Genomic DNA, 17979 nt, shown 5'->3' with positions numbered 1-17979 from the left:
CCATTAATGCCTGATTTAAGGATGGGCTAATATTGTGGATAGTACAATTTTAAAGAATACTGTTTGTTTTATTTTGTTCAGTTTTGAAATTGCCTATTTCTGTTAAGGTTAAAAGATCAACCGTGTCCTAATTTAATGCTTGTGTGGCTCAGCTCTGAAAGTTACCGGTACAGAACCTCTCTGAGGGATAAGCTGTAGCAGATCTGAGACCTCTCCACAAATAAGACAATCCCTTAGCTGTTTGACAGAGGTGTATGGTGCGCTGTCATATTAGTGAGAGACACGTATGGGATGACGCTGGATTTACAACAGATGGAACGTGAGAACAGAGATGCAGCAAGGATAAACTGCCTCCGATTAAATGTTAGTGCAGTGAGGAAAAACAAGACTTTCTACTGGGTTATGCTGCCTATGATGTATCTCTGTATCCTCTGGCACATTGTAAAGGTGAGTTATTTAAAGAATAAGAGCAAAGCTGCATTTAGATCCTATGTAAACTATATCAGGACAATAAATAACGTTGATTTTTTAACTGAGTGGAAAAACCTTATGCGAATAAGGGTAAAAATGTTTAATTAGGGAGCTTTTGATGTTTAATAGGTTAGTTTGTTATTTTAATGTTCCATTCATACAGATGAATGGTGAAAAGGAAACGTTTGGTTTCATTTCATTCATGACGGAGGTTTCACTGATTTTTTTTAATTATGTGTTCATGTTTCACAATTGTCTACATCTAAGTTTTTGTGGAAAATAATTACTTGGCATCAGTGGGTCAGCCTTTAACTAATTCAGAGGCTGCCCACAAATATGCAGTTTGCTATCTTGCCTCTTGTAGATCTGTGACCATGTACACTGCAGGACACTGATTAGCACAGGCAGAAAGGATCAAGGTCACATCCATGGAGGATTGGAGTTCTTGCAACAAGACCAAGGCAAAAAATCATTTAATGCAGAATGTAAGGCGTGTGTGATGGAGAGATGATGGGAGTGTGTGTGGGTGAGTGTGTGAGTGGGAGTGTGGGTAAGTGGGAGTGTGGGTAAGTGGGAGACTGTGTGTGTGTGTGTGTGTGTTTGAGGGAGTGTGGGTGGGTGGGTGGTTGGGTGGGTGGGAGTGAGTGTGTGTGGGAGAGGGTGAGTGTGCGAGTGTGCGTGCGTGAGGGTGGGTGTGCATGCGTGAAGGCATGTGCGTGCGTGAGTGAGGGCGAGTGTCCGTGCGTGATGGAGAGAGTGTGCGTGCGAGAGTGAAAGTGCGTGTGTGAGGGTGTGCATGAGTGTGCGAGGGGGCGTGTGTGAGAGTGAGTGTGCATTTGTGATGTTATGTGCGTGAGTGCGTGAGGGTGTGTGTGTGAGGGCGCATGTGAGGGTAAGTGCGTGTGTGAGGGTGAGTGTGTATGTGTCAGGGTGTGTGTGTGAGAGTGCGTGTGTGTGTGGATGCGTGTGTGAGGGTGAGTGCGTGTGTGTCGGTGAGTGTACATGTGTGGAAGAATGTATGTGAGGGTGAGTAAGCATGAGGGGGAGAGTGTGTGTGTGAAAGAGTGTGTGTGGGTGGGTGGGAAAGTGTGTGTGTAAGAGTGGGTAGTTAGTGAGTGTGTGTGTGAGGGAGAGTGTGTGTTTGATGGAGCGTGTGCGTGTGTGAGCGAGAGAGTGTGTGTAAGAGTGTGTGAAGGAGTGTGCATGTGTGCGGGTGGCCAAGTGTGAGAGAGGGAGAGAGGACATGGATGGAACTGTTGGAGTGTTGCATGTTAATGATAATAAACGTTTAAAAGTAATGAAGCTTCAGTGTAACTACTAGCTCTCTTGGACAATATTGTGTTCACCTTGAGCATCTCTGGAGAACTACCTCACTGAAAGGTTTCCATAATTTCCTGGATGTATGTGTCAACAGGGAAGACCTGGTGGTGATCTAAATGGCCTGGGACATTGCAGATTCAAACAGGAAGACTTTACATCATCACCGCCTCAAAATGGAAAGTCTGATTGCCCAGGGGCTTGGTTTGTTTGCAAGAACTCTGCTAGGATAATATTTTTCCTAATAGTTAGCAGTTATGTGTGTGGGATTGTAAATAATCAAATTCAATAAACACAATTAACTGCAAAAATCAAAACTAATTAAATTTAGTTGGTGAATTAGAGTTGTCCAGCATATAAAGTTCCACATTTGCTCACCAAAACCTAAGCTCTCCACCTCACCAGTTATAGGAGTCGAATTAGGCCATTCGGCCCATCATGTCCACTCCGCCGTTCAATCGTGGCTGATCTCTGCCTCCTAATCCCATTTTCTTGCCTTCTCCCCATAATCCTTGACACCCGTTCATTGTAATCATCTCTTTCTTCCTTCCGCTTTGGCTTTTCAGTGAATGGAAAGGATAATGTGTTAATTTGATTTAATAGAAAGCCTGATTGTAATTTATATATGCTCACCTTTTTTTAATTCTCCTCACACAAACCCCATTTCAACCCAGCAAAGAAAATTAATTCATCGAATGATCATGGGTAATAAACTATTCCCAGTGAGGGCGAGCTGCAGTTTCCTGATCACTTTAAGAAAAAACTAGCAACTTCTTGAGACAAATAATGATCTTTTAATCTCTCAATTGACTGGTGTGTCAGGAGTATTTCAGACATTTGCCAATCTCCAATCTTAGTTTAGTTTAGTGTTACAGTGTGGAAACAAGCCCTTCGGCCCTCCGAGTCCATGCCAACCAGTGATCCCCGCGCATTAACATTATCCTACACAAACTTCGGTACAATTTTACCGAATGCATTTAACTAACAAACCTGTACATCTACAGTGTGGGAGGAAACCGGAGCTCCTGGTTACAACCCATGCGGTCAAGGGGAGAATGCACACATTCTGTATAGACAAGCACCCGTGGTCAGGATCGAACCTGGGTCTCTGGCGTTGTAAAGCACAACTCTATCGCTGCGTCACCTCTAACGCTTGCTTAATGTGCTCAAAATGTGTTTTGATTAGGTGCTAAATTATGTCAGGCATGATTCCATTTAATGTACTGGATAATGTATTTTAAATGTGGATCAATCTATCTTTTAACGTACAATGTGATAGGTATAAGATCAAGTGCAATAAGTAGATATGCCTCTTGTTAACTCAATGTGAATGGCGTTGTCAACCTAGTGATAATCTACTGGTAATACCATACACTAACAAAGATTAATGAACATGGAAGTGATAATTGGTCTTCAGTTTTATTAAAATTCCTCTGTTATGTTTTATATTACAGGTATTTTGTAATTGCATTCCATAAGCACTTTAATATTGGAGAACAATTAGTTTCTTCATCTAACTTCTGCAATTTGGAATTTACTTAACCTGAGCAGCAGCCATGTTATCTTCCCTAATAAAGAAAAGATAGGCTTGCAGATATATTGTACCTTCCATTAGCTCAGGATGTCCTCGTGTGTATTTGAGCCAAAACACATGTTTTTGAAATATAGTCACGGCAGTAATGTCACACAGCAACTTGTGCACAGGAAACTTCCACAAACAGAATGATCATATTGAGTGCAGGACCTCTTTAATAGCCTTGATTTAGGTACAAATACGGGGCAGTCACAGGATATCCACGGCATTGTATGAAATTGTGCCATGGTGTTCGTAAGCCAAAGATTAATGAACATTAAGGTCTTAAAGGTCTTTTCTGAATCTTTAGAATGCCAACCCACAATTGAACTAGGCATGAAAGTATGCCGTGATTGTAAATTTGTGTTAAGATTGCATGTTTAAAATTCTAAAGTATAACGGTTAGTTATCTTGTAAAAATGACCAATTAATAAACTTAATCAACTTTGGGGTGATTTTGACTTTGTTATAAATGCATGTTGCAAATTCTAAAGGATATTTGTTTGTAATCTTGTAAAATGACTAATTAATACATCTGAAACTTTAGTGATTTTAAATTTATGTCATGAATGAAGATTTCAAATTCTAAAAAGTAATTTTGTAATCTTGTGAAAGTCTCTACAACTAACCGTATCAAAAAAACCCACAGTGATCTAGCAATTAGTGTGCAGGAATCTCCCACAAATAGAAGGCCAAATGAACCATCAACCCCGCCCAGCCATTCTCTAAAACCATGTCTAAGATCATGAGGTGATTAAATAAGGTAAATGCGAGTCGAGTCTTCTGCCCAGAGAAGTCGAATCAAGAACCAGAGAACATAGTTTAAGGTGAGGGGGAAAAGATTTAATAGGAACCTGAGGGGCAATGTGTTTGCATAAAGGGAGGAGGGTGGATGGAACAGGCTCCAGGTGAGGTAGTTGAGGCAGGGACTATCACAATGTTTAAAAGGCATTTGGACAGATACTTGGAAATGATGGGTTTAGAAGTATACTAGACCAAGTGCAAACCCGTTGGGTCTGTTCCCCCAACGTGCGGTTGTGGGGGGGGGGGGGGGAGGCGGCTCGCAGCGTCACACACACTAACTATCCCCCCCCCCCCGCACTCACGCTAATTACCCCCTTGATATTATATTAATATTATTAATTTGCGGGAGAGGGGGGAGAGGGGGGGAGGGGGAGAGAGGGGGGGAGGGAAGGAGAGGGGGGGAGGGAAGGAGAGGGGGGGGGGGGGAGAGTAGGGGGGGGAGGGGGGGGGAGAGGAGGGGGGGGGGAGAATCTAAAAAACATTTTAGAACCAAAAAAGACACATTCTGCAAGCATTGTAGAACCAAAAGAGACACTTTTTGCAAACATTTTAGAACCAATAAACACTTTTTGCAAACATTTTAGAACCACTAGACACATTCTGCAAGCGTTTTAGAACCACTAAGGACACTTATATTTGAATAGACATGTGTTCAGTGTTATTCACAGCTCAGAGAAACGTGACCCTCTGCCTTCCTCCAGCTTGCAGACACTGATTGAGGCACACCACTTCCTGGTTTTATAGTCCCTCCCCCCTGCCGCCAGCAGGGGCAGCAGAGAGAATGGGGAATTTTGTAAAATCATTAATATCTCTGTCATTTTTCATCGACGGAAAAAATCCTCAGCACATATATGGCGGAGGGGGGCTCTGAGCGAGGTGGCCAAAAATGACGGCCGTACGTGGCGGCGTTCTCTCGGAAATCGCAGCACAGATGGCCAAAACCAGTCAAGAACAGACTTTTAGTAATATAGAAGATAATAATAATGGATGGGATTTATATAGCGCCTTTCTAATACTCAAGGCGCTTTACATCGCATTATTCATTCACTCCTCAGTCACACTCGGTGGTGGTAAGCTGCTTCTGTAGCCACAGCTGCCCTGGGGCAGACTGACGGAAGCGTGGCTGCCAATCTGCGCCTACGGCCCCTCCGACCACCACCAATCACTCACACACATTCACACACATTCACACACAGGCAAAGGTGGGTGAAGTGTCTTGCCCAAGGACACAACGACAGTATGCACTCCAAGCGGGATTCGAACCGGCTACCTTCCGGTTGCCAGCCGAACCCTTAGCCCATTGTGCCATCTGTCGTCCCAATATAGATAGATGGACCATTCACAGGCAGATGGGACTAGTGTAGATGGGATGTGTTGGTCAGCGTGGGCAAGTTGGGCTGATGGGCCTGTTTCCCCACTGTATGACTCTGGGACCAGGGGTCATTGATTACATCAATTTCATCCATCTGCACTATACTTGTATGTTAGATGTGGTCCAAACTTTACCGTGCCTAGTTTCGAATATACTAAAAAAAATGGGCATTTATTGTCGGTTGGGGTAAAGATCTCAAGAGGTTGCAGCCTGCTAAGTGAACACATTTCGATCCAAAATGGCCAACCCATTATCCTGGGACCCTGGATTTAAATAGGGGCTCAATGCCGGCTTTGTTTATTAAATGTATACATTCATAATTTATAGGAGAAGAATTAGGCCATTCGGCCCATCTGGTCTACTTCATTCTTAGTCCTAAAGAGGCTGTCCCACTGCGGCTACCTAATCTGTGAGTTTAGACGAGTTTGCCCTCGACTCAAACTTGCCGCATGGTCGACACGTGGTCCTAGGAGGTCCTATGAGGTCACTGGAACTCTCCTTCGTGCTCGAGGGAAGTTCCTGAATACTCGCGGCGTCAGCGAGCTCGCAGAAAAGTTTCCCGCTTGTTGAAAGATTTTCCGCGAGTAAAATTTGGTCGGCATAGTTTTTAACTCGTAGTGGAGTAGGGGTCGCTATTTAGTTACAGGCAGGCGAGGGCAGCCGTAGTCAATCTCCTTCGCTGACTGGGCATTTTGATTGGCTCTTCAGGACCAAAGAAAAATGACCGGTAGGTAAAATGCCCGCTAAACTTTATTATACTTCTTAAAAGTGTCTCCACTCCTTCTCCTCCCCTTCTCCCCTTCACCTCCCCTTCACCTCCCCTTTCCCCCCCTTTCCCCCCTTTCTCCCCCCCTTCTCTCCCCCATCTCTCCCCCATCTCTCCCCCATCTCTCCCCCCATCTCTCCCCCTTCTCTCCCCCCTTCTCTCCCCTTCTCTCACCCTTCTATCCCCTTCTCTCTCCCCTCCGCGCTCTCTAAAGGACTTACCGCTACTGTGCAGCCGTCTTTTACCTTCCTCTTCATCGCAGGTGTGAATTTCAGACAGTGCTTCCCCGCTTTCCCTGGCCCCCACCTTTGCGGTGTGTTTGTGTGTGTGTGTGTGTGTGTGTGTGTGTGTGTGTGTGTGTGTGTGTGTGTGTGTGTGTGTGTGTGTGTGTGTGTGTGTGTGTGTGTGTGTGTGTGTGTGTGTGTGTGTGTGTGTGTGTGTGTATGTGTGTGGGGTCTGTCGATCCAGCTCGCGGTTTCAACACGACGGTTGATCCAGCTCGAGGTTTTCCAGGTGAGTGCCCTCGAGCTTGAAGGTCGTAGACACTCTTTTTAACTCGTGGATTAGGTTGCTGCAGTGGGACAGCCCCATTAGTTTAGTTTAGTGTCACATACCGAGGTCCAGTGAAAAGCTTTTGTTGCCATTCCACCATTCAATCATGGCTGATCTATCTTGCCCACTCAACCCAATTCTTATGCCTTCTCCCCATAGCCCCTGGCACCCTTACTAAACAAGAAAATGTCAATCTCCACCTTGAACATATCTATTGACTTGGCCTCCACAGCCTGAGGAAATGAGTTCCACAGATTAATCTTATACATTATTGACCTGATATTACATGCTCCCTCTTGCCATTATTGCAATTTAAGTTTCTTGTTGACGTAAAGTGCCTTGGTGAGTAGAGTCTTTGACTCAAGAGTCTTCGGCGAGGAGGCTGAGGCACGGAGGCCACACTTAATTCGAAATTTGTGATTTTTGTTGTCCACTGAGGAAATGGCAGGCAAGTTGGTACAGTGTGTTTCCTGCAGGATTGGGAAGTCAGGGACACCGCTGGTGCTTCTGGAAACTACACCTGCAGAAATTGTGGTCCAAGTGCAGCTCCTGAATAAATGTATTGGGGAACTGGAGCAGTAATTGGATGACCTCAGGGCTATCCGGGAAAACGAGGGTTTCCTGGACAGGACCTACAGTGAGGTAGGTTGTCACACCAAGGATACAGGAAGAGCGAAGGTGGGTGACTGTGAGAAAGAGGAGTAAACGTGGCATGCAGGAGACTCTGGTGGCTGTACCTACTGTAAACAGGTACACCCTCTTGGGAGCGGATGGCATGACAAGATTGAGTGTTAGCCAGGGCTGTGATCCCAACACTGGTGCTGAGGCTCAATGGGGAAGAGTGACTTCAGGCAGAGCCATGGTGGTGGGAGACTCCATTGTCAGAGGTGCGGATAGGAGATTCTGCGGCAGCAGGCGAGACTCCAGGATGGTGCGTTGCCTCCCTGGTGCCAGGGTCCAGGACGTCTCGGAGCGGCTGCACGGCATCCTCAAGAGTGACGGGGAGCAGCCGGAGGTTGTTGTGCATGTTAGCATCAATTATATAGGTCGGAAGAGGAAGGAGGTTCTGCAACAAGAATTTAGGGAATTGGGTAGAAAGAAGACTGAAAAGCAGGACCTGCAGGGTAGTGATCTCAGGATTTCTTCCAGTACCTCGTGCTAGTGAAGGTAAGAATGGGCAGATAGAGGATATGAATGTGTGGCTGAGGAGTTGGTGTACGGGGCAGGGGTTCGGATTTCTGAATCATTGGGACCTCTTCCGGGGCAGGGTGACCTGTATAAAAGGGACGGGTTGCACCTAAACTGGAGGGGGACCAACATCCTAGCGGGAAGGTTTGCTTATGCTACACGGGAGGGTTTAAACTAGATTGGCAGGGGGGTGAGATCTCGTGCAGGACAGAGGCACGTGACAGGATAGAGGTTGGTATGGAGGGTGGTGTAGGAAAGGGTAGTGGACAGAATAGGCAGGTGAAAGGCAGAGAGCGAGGAAGGAGGGTTGGTTTAAACTGCACATATTTTAATGCAAGGGGCCTAACGGGTAAGGCAGATGAGCTGAGGGCGTGGATAGGTACAAGCGATTGGGACGTTGTAGCTATGACTGAAACCTGGTTAAGGGAGGGGCAGGACTGGCAGCTCAATGTTCCGGGGGACCAGGAGCTTCAGGAGAGACAGGGGTGTGGGAAAAAGAGGAGAGGGGTGGTTGCATTGTTGGTTAAGGGGGATGTCACGGCTGTGTTCAGAGGTGACATTACAGATGGTTTGTCTAGTGAGGCTATATGGGTAGAGCTGAGGAACAAAAAAGGAGTGATCACCTTGTTGGGGGTGTACTACAGACCCCCGAATAGTCAACAGGGATTAGAAAAACAAATGTGCTGGGACAGACAGCTGCAGGTCAAATAAGGTTGTTGTAGTAGAGGATTTCAACTTTCCAAACATAGACTGGGAAAACCATAGCGTGAAGGGTTCTGATGGGGTGCAATTCCTCAAAAGTGTTCAGGAGAGTTTTCTTAAGCAGTATGTGGAGGCCCCCACACCTGAGAGGGCAACACTGAATCTAGTATTGGGAAATCGGGAAGGGTAAGTTAATGAAGTGTGTGTGGAGGAGTCGTTTGTGACTAGTGACCACAGTTTGATTATGTTTAAGATGGTTATGGATAGGGACGGAGAGGGTCCACATGTTAAAATGCTCAACTGGGGTAAGGCCAACTTTGAGGATATGAGAGAAAACCTCGTTCAAGCTGACTGGAGCAGGTTATTAGAGGGGAAAGGAACATCGGCCAAGTGGGATGTTTTAAAAAGTGTACTGAAGAAAGCTCAGGATGTGTGCGTCCCCGTTAGAGTGAAGGGCAAAGCAGGCAAACGTAATGAAATTTGATTGACGAGGGAAATTGAGAGCGCAGGCAAGTGGGACTAGTGTTGCTGGTACATTGTTAGTCGGTGTGGGTGAGTTGGGATGAAGGACCTGTTTCCACACTGTATCACTCTATGACCTTTTCTTTCAGTTAATATCAACTTGCAAAATTCCTTAAAGCTGTCACGACTTGTGCTGTTTGATGCTCATGATATAATCTGTTATGATAATGTTATGATATGATGTTGTTGACGCTCATAAAAGTCTAGCCTGCTGAGAATATTGGTGGGGTTTGAGTTACACAGTGAGGCTTGCGTAATTAGACATTATTGCTATTGAGATATTAAAATTATAATACCCTCATAGCGGTGGATTTTAATTTCTTAAAGCTGTAAACAGAAATTATTTGACATTTAAATTCTATTGCTAGATGGAAAGCCTAAATCTTAGAAGCTTAAATCTCTGAAGCAAAATATTCTTGAAGTGTTGATATGTTTTGTTCCCATATGAGAAGCAATATCAATATTGTTTCCACTTCATGTTTGAGAGAATATTGTCTGTGATTTTTCTACAGACCACCAAGATCATGATTTCCTGCCAAGAAACGGTATATAATCTAATGGTAACTCAAGAGATATTTCTAATTGCTGAAGAAACAGCCACAGTTAATTAGCGTAGCAGGCATAGCTATAACAGCAGGAAACATATTTCATGTACAGGAAGGGTTTCATAATCAAACACACCTAGAGGTATGTACTGTAGATGCATTTAATTGCAATTCATCATTTAACCTTTCCATCCAAGAAAAGACAGCTATTTCCTGTTTAGTTGTAATAACCTAGGCAACCAATTATAATTTACAACATTTATTTCTGGCTTTGAATTTAATTATTTGGAAATCATTACAAAAGCCTTAAGTTCCATCAACTATTAATTGTTTTTTTGTTTCTGTTCCTTGTTTTTCATTCTATGATAAAAGTAGAATTTGCTGCAAATATTGTAGGCAGACAATAGTTGTTGTGCTACAAGAAGTCATTTTTGGTAGAGTGAATGAATGTGTTTGATTGAAATGTTGAATAAAAAGGCAGATTGTTTATTCTCAAGCAGCTAACCGAATGAGGAGGAAGAGATGCATTGTTTTAATATTAAGTTCTTAAGCATTTTCTCTCAGATGAAACTAATTCACGTTAGTTTCACTGTGCTTTAGATGAAGTTTCCATATGTTTATTGCTAAATCCTCCATCAAAAATTGCCTTTCCATTGTTCCCCAAAATACTATGCAACTACCCAATCACTCTCAAAACTGCCAATTCTATTTTTTGATCATTGTATCATGTGACATAAGTCGAGCTGGCTAATGTTTAGTTGCTACACTGGTGGTGAACCCTGGGAAGGGTTGTGAAATATCATGATAACTGCTCTGAGAGTAGATTGATCCAATAGTTTTACATTGACTTGGGATGACTATGTTTAATGAGACTGGTGTTTGTTTTTCAATGTCATTTCGTATCGATTGCAGTGCTGGGCTGGGGTTGGCTCTCTCCTGACTTCAGTGCCTATCCATTGCAACACAGGTGAACTAGAGGTCTGATGCCAGTGTGTTAAACTTCCTGGCCAGCTGCTGTACCCCTTTTGTGCTGGGAACATGGCCAGATGCATTTCCCATCTCATGCCTCAGAGTTATGGCGGGGATATGGTTGCTGGTTCCTTTTAAAATGGCATATTCCCTGATTAACTTCTATATATTTTAATGTATTTATATTTATTTGTTTGAGGTAAAGTTATTATTTTAAAATCTAGCTTTATAATTTTTTTACTTATTCAAATCCATTGAAACTTTTACAAATGGGACTAGTGTAGATGGGACATGTTGGCCAGTGTGCCAAACTTTCACACTATAGGTCCAACTAATGGCCATCAGGAAATTGCAGGGGTGGGGCATCAGGATCCACTGCCTGAGTCCCAGATAAAGTCATAGTCTTACAACGTGGAAACAGGCCCTTAGGTCCAACGTGCCCACACTGGCCAACATGTCCCATCTACACTAGTCCCATTTGCTTGCGTTTGGCCCATATCCCTCTAAACGTGCCCTATCCATATACATCTCCCCACTCATAGGATCGCCATGGCAATGAGGCCTCCAGGTTGACTGGATGAGCGGGCCTGCCTAAAGTAGAACCACACAGAAAGCAGGGGAGGCATGGGGCAACTGTGAGGTTGGGGAATGAGCTGGATAGAGGATGACCAAATCTGTAATGTGTTGGCCTGGAAATCCCTTTGCCAAGCTCTGACAAAAATATTGCTATGGTTTGAAAATTGGTTTAAACAAGAGTAGAGAAACATTGAACTAATTTCCAGGCTCGTAAGACCTAATGAGAAATTTGATTCCTCCTTTTCTCCTGCGGTCAGGGGAGTTCAACCATCTGCAGTCAGGGCCTTTGAAGCTCCCGCAGCCAGCAATCGAAGCTCCCACAAGCCGGGGCGATCGAAGCTCCTGCGGCTTGGAGCTCCCGAAGCCTGTCCCTAACCAGGGACCGTGAGCTCCATGTTGTTAAAGTCCGCAGGCTCCCGCGGGTGGAGCTCCCAAAGTCCCAGCAAGAGGCCGCCAGCTCCACGATGTTAGGCCGCAGTGCTGACGGAGATACGACACGGAAAAAGTAGCATCTCCATCGAGGAAAAAAGTTTCCCCCACCCCCCACATAACACAAAACTAAAGATAAACTAAAACATACATTTTACAACAAACTAAAAACACAAAGAAGGAAAAAAGACGAGGCAGACCATTGGCGAGGCAGCCACCATTCGGCGCCCCTGGTGGTAAAATCTGTTTTCTTTGAAACTGTGCATTATGAAGTGCCAACGGTTAGATTACATTCTATGTCATCATTGCAATATGTGACCTCTTACATTTTTATACACAACCCCCTGCATGTGCTTTGGTGGTCAGGGTCAGGGCCATGGTCGCTTTCAACTTCCTTGCCTTGCGAGCATTCCAATCTTCCGATCCTGATCTCTTTGCATCTCTGTTTAATGATAAAGTAGTAGGAAGTGAGGGTGAGGAACAGATGTGGTCATTTCATATGGAGATCATTCAAACTTGATTAGTACGAGTGTCAGAGATTATAGGGAGAAGGCTGGAGAATGGGGTTAGGAGGGAGAGATAGATTAGCCGCGATTGAATGCCGGAGTAAACTTGATGGGCCGAATGGCTTAATTCTGCTCCTATTACTTTTGACCTTAAACTGGGTATTCAAGCGAGTAGGCTTTGTCTGCTTTTCTTTCAACCAATGAAAGCAGCAGAACAGGTAGACGCATTTGCTAACATGCAAGACTACCCATAGAATGCACTCATATTATGCAAGGTTCATCATGAGATCTCTCTGGTGATATCCTGTCAGGAATGCATTGCTGTACTGCTAAATGTTCTCGACAGCTCCCTGCACAAAGAGCATGTCTTCCAAGAGAACTATTCTTGCCGAGAATAAAACATCTTTGACATAAAAACTGTTTACCAGTCCGTCCAACTCCCTCGGAGAAACCTCTCCATCCTTTCCCATCATAGCATTATTGATTCTTTAAGCAGTATCAGTCTCTGGTGGATGGAAGAAGGTTGCTTGTAATACGAGTCGGTCTCTTAAGGCCAAGAAGATGTGGTTGTAGCTGTAAGGCTCAAGAAGATAAATAGAATAGTGCACTCTGAAACTAACAGAGTACTGCATTACAACGGAGAAATCTAACAATGCCATTCTGCCGACTTTGCAAATAAACAGAATCTTTCCTAGACGTTTAATAACAATATCTTGGTGACACACAAAACTGCTTTAGCAATATTGAAATTTTGGCTGAAATCCTTTGAGCTGTCTGTGTATCCAACTATATTTACTGGAACGTTTGTGGTGCATTTTGCCCCTGATGAAATCCTTAAAGTTCACAGTTCCATTTTATTTATTTTTCTTCTTTGCAGGCAATGCAAATGGATGTAAAAAGAATGAATGTTACTTTACTTCGGATATTCCGTGAAGGAATTGCTGCTGCTTTGGGACTTTTGCCACAGCAAGTTCATATTAATCACCTTGATGTAAGTTACCTTTTCAATCACATAATTTGCCTTGGCCACTTCGAGAAGTGGTTACAAATAATACCGTAGGACTATTGTAATAGACATGATAGTGTGGAATTTAACACTTTGCCCCCTATCATTAAAGATTCTGTATGAGATCCTGGAAAATGTGAACCACGTCCTTTACATTAGAAGTCAATTCAACACTGCCTTCAAAATGCCAGCACTTGAGTGTTTGAAGATAAAATTAATTCAAGTTAAATCAGGTTTATCGTTATATGCACAAGCTTGATGAAGTACCAGTACAATGAAAAATCTTTCTTGCAGCAGCATCATGGGCACATAGACAAACACACAGAAACAAATTATACATAAATTACACACAAATTTCCTAAAATAATTTCAAAAAATTACATTAGTGCAAAAACATAATTATTATTTTTTTAAAGTCCTTGGTTGCGCAAGAGGTGGTGTGTAGTGTTCCATTGCGGAGGTAGGATTAAGATTGTGCAAGTCCTCTCAAAAGTCTGATAGATGTAGGCAAATAGATGTTCTTGAACCTAGGGATATGGAACTTCAGGCTTCTGTAGCTCCTGTCCTGTACCAGTGAGAAGAGGCATGTTGATGATGGGGGTCCTTGATGATAAATGCTGCCTTCACAAGTTATAGGAGTAGAATTAGGCCATTCGGCCCATCAAGTCTACTCCGCCATTCAATCATGGCTGCTCTCTGCCTCCTAATCCCATTTTCCTGCTTTCTTCCCATAACCCTTGACACCCGTTCTAATCAAGATTTTTTCCATCTCTGCCTTAAATATCCACTGACAGCTTCCACAGCCCTCTGTGGCAAGGAGTTCAACAGATTAACTACCCTCCAACATAAGAAGTTCCTCCTCACCTCCTTTTTAAAAGGGCGCCCTTTACTTCTGAGGCTATGACCTCTGGTCCTAGACTCTCCCACCAGTGGAAACATCCTTTCCACATCCACTCTATCTATGCCTTTCATTATTCTGTAAGGCAATGAGGTCCTCAACCTTCTAAACTCCAGCAGGTAGAGGCCTGGTGCTGTCATATGCTCATCATATGCTAACCCACTCATTTCTGGAATAATTTGTGCTAGTGTTGACATCTTACTTGTTGCACCATGGCCTGGTTTGGTCATTCTTGAGGCATTACCTCATGTAGATGCTCTGAATGGGGGAGAGGGCTGTGCCCGTGGTATACTGAGGTGAGTCCACCACCCGCTGCAGCCTGCTACGTTCCAGTGCACTGGAATTACCAAACCAGGCCATGGTGCAACAAGTAAGATGTCAACACTAGCACAAATTATTCCAGGATTGAGTGGGTTGGCATATGATGAGCGTTAGTACCAATTGCATAATCTACCTTGCAACAGTGTTCTCTCCCCTCCTGCATGCTTCTTGAGAACCGAACTGCCACCAGCAGGCATCTCAAAGCACTGAAAAAGTTGAGTCAAAATGCTGTCTCTACAAAAATCCACCAGTTCATTGGATAGATATGCGAACCTATGTGCCATGCCAATGTCCCCAGTATCAAGGCTTTATTTACCATGCTGTTTGTATGCCTGACACCAGATCAAAAACACCACTGTTCAATGGGAGAATACCAGTGGTAAACTAAAAACAAATAAAGGGTGAGCTCAAAGCTTTGTTAAAGAAGCATGTCTTCCCTATTGAGTCTTAGGAAGCTCTGGGCCTGAGCACTTAAAATGGAGAAGGAGAGTTCAGGAAGGATTAGAGAAACTTGAGTCTGTGCACAACCAGAACACCGAAGCCTTGTGTAGACAATGAAAGGAGTGCACCTCCTTCACAACATACTCAATGCCGACCCTCAGAGCCATCTCCTGTTCCAGATAGGGTAAAATTTACATTTCCCACTTTGGCCTCAGAAGCCACTTCAGAATCCACAAATCTGGAGTGGAAACAAGTCTCCCTCTATCTTGAAGTATAGTGAAGTATAGCATGAAGATAGTCACAAAAAGATGGAGTAACTCAGCGGGACAAGCAGCATCAATGGAGAGAAGGAATGGGTATTGTTTCTGGTCGAGACCCTTTTCAGAAGTATAGCATAGTGTTTAATAAATGTAACTGCACCACTGTTGTGATGATCTAACTAAATTGACAAAGCTATTTGCTTACAGCTTGATCAAATATCAACTATCACAATCCTTTGTGAATTGTACTTTTCTGCCAAAGAACAAATCAGTAGCACATATCAGTTTTATCTCAAAGTCTAGGCAATTACTTGAAACCTAGAGAATAGCTATTGCAGGCTGATAAGAACTAATCCAACCTTTTATGCGCAATCTTGCTCGGAGCCCTGGGAAAGACACGCCAAAAATCCATTCCTTTCTCCCCGCAGTCTGATGAAGATAAAAATGCGTCAGCTTTTTAACTCTTATTATTCACTATTGGAGAGCAAATGTAATGCAAGTGAGTGCTACCTCCTAAGATAGACACAAAATGCTGGAGTACCTCAGCGGGTCAGGCAGTATCTCTGGAGAAAAGCAATGGGTGACATTTTGAGTTGAGACCCTTCTTCAGACCCTCTCTGAGGAGTCCTGCCTCCACTCAGAATTTATTCTAAATACTTTTGGAAATGTGGCACTGCATGTCCAGGGTAAAATTAATTCTTCTGTTGATATGCAGAAAACGGAGCTTTGTGTTTTGGGAATTGTTTATGCAATTAAATTATTATCTTGGTTTTTTTTTGTGCTTTGGAAAATTACACAGGAAAAGAAAAACTGCATTGAATTTTATATCTCGCCAATAAAACGTGAACGTGGCTTATTACATCCAATACCTTCTGAAGAAGTGATACAATCACTCAATGTAAACATGATGCACCAAAGTCTCTCTGAATTTGGTATCACGCAGGTTATCCCTGAGGTAAGCAGTGTTTATTTTTAATGTAAGATAGACGCATAATGCTGGAATAAAGGGTCTGTCCCACCAGCATGTGATTGCATGCGTCTAGCGCGACTAAACGGAAGTTGAGCTTCCTGATAAAAATGATGCATTTTCCCTACTTGTTTATTAATTCAATGCCCAAAAATGTGCACAAATGCAATGAAGAACTGGACAACAGAAAACAAAATGTCTTGAACAATAACTAACCTGTAATCTGCTCTTTTGAAATATTCCAAGTTGTGGTATGGTGTGTCTTTAAGGGTTTGATGGATGCCTGGAGCAGCAACAATAATTGTGTTTGTGTCATCTCTTACATTAAGATCAAATTATATCAGAATAACAATAATTATGCTCATAGAGTCATAGAGTGCTGCAGTGTGGAAACAGGCCCTTCAGCCCAACTCGCCCACACCGGCCAACAATGTCCCAGCTGCACTAGTCCCACTTGCCTGTGCTTGGTCCATATTCCTCCAAACCTGTCCTATCCATGTACCTGTCTAACTGTTTCTTAAATGATGGGTTAGTCCCAGCCTCAACTATCTCCTTTGGCAGCTTGTTCCATACACCCCCCCCCCATCCTTTGAATGAAAAAGTTACCACTCGGATTCCTATTAAATCTTTTCCCCTTCACCTTGAACCTATGTCCTCTGGTCCTTGATTCCCCTACTCTGGGCAAAAGACTCTGTGCATCTACCCAATCTATTCCTCTCATGATCTTATATACCTCTATAAGATCATCCCTCATCCTCCTGCGCTCTATGGAATAGAGACCCAGCCTACTTAACCTCTCCCTATAGCTCACACCCTCTAGCCCTGGCAACATCCTCGTAAATCTTTTCTGAAACCTTTCAAGCTTGACAATATATTTCCTGTAACATGGTGCCCAGAACCAAAGACAATATTCTAAATGCGGTCTCACCAACGTCTTATACAACTGCAACATGACCTCCCAACTTCTATACTCAATAATCTGACTGATGACGGCCAAAGTGCTAAAAGCTTTTTTAACCACCTTATCGACCTGTGACTCGACCTTCAAGGAACCATGCACCTGTACTCCTAGATCCCTCTGCTCTACAACACTACCCAGAGGCCCACCATTTCCGGCCCTTGATCGCGTCTCAAAATGCAACACATCACACTTCTCGTTATTAAATTCCATCAACCATTCCTCCGCCCATCTGGCCAATCGATCCAGATCCTGCTGCAATTGTTCACAACCATCTTCACTATATGCAAAACCACTAACTTTTGTATCATCAGCAAACTTGCTAATCTTGGTCCAAATCATTGATGTAGATGACAAACAGTAACGGGCCCAGCACTGAACCCTGAGGCACACCACTAGTCACAGGCATCCAGTCTGAGAAGCAACCTGTCACTATTTCCCTCTGCTTCCTTCCATGGAGCCAATTTGCTATCCATTCAGCTATCTCTCCTTGGATCCCATGCAATCTAACCTTCCAGAGCAGCCTACTATGTGGAACCTTGTCGAACGCCTTACTAATGTCCATGTACACAACATTCATAGCTGCCCTCATAAACCTTTTTGGACAAGCCTTCAAAGAAATCAATCAAATTTGTGAGACACGACCTCCCACGTACAAACCATGCTGACTATCCCTAATCAGCCCTTGCCCATTCAAATGCCTGTATATCCTATCCCTCAGAATACTCTCCAGTAATTTATGAACTACAGATGTTAAGTTCACCGCCCTATAGTTCCCAGCATTTTCCCTGCAGCCCTTCTTGAAAAGAGGCACAACATTTGCCACCCTCCAGTCT

General features: G+C 43.7%; 1 protein-coding gene across 1 annotated transcript in view; it reads left to right on the top strand.

Moving 5' to 3' along the window:
• The window catches only part of ptprr (protein tyrosine phosphatase receptor type R), a 189340-nt gene that overhangs the window by 39733 nt on the left and 131628 nt on the right, over positions 1–17979 (top strand). Inside the window, exons 3-4 of the mRNA XM_033038171.1 lie at positions 13170–13283; positions 16018–16173. Of these exons, the coding sequence (XP_032894062.1) occupies positions 13170–13283; positions 16018–16173 (270 nt within the window). The remainder of the gene's footprint in view (positions 1–13169; positions 13284–16017; positions 16174–17979) is intronic.

The sequence above is a fragment of the Amblyraja radiata genome, chromosome 19 (genome assembly GCF_010909765.2).
Source record: "Amblyraja radiata isolate CabotCenter1 chromosome 19, sAmbRad1.1.pri, whole genome shotgun sequence".
Classification (NCBI taxonomy): Eukaryota; Metazoa; Chordata; class Chondrichthyes; order Rajiformes; family Rajidae; genus Amblyraja; species Amblyraja radiata.
This window is presented reverse-complemented; position numbering and strand designations above follow the sequence as displayed.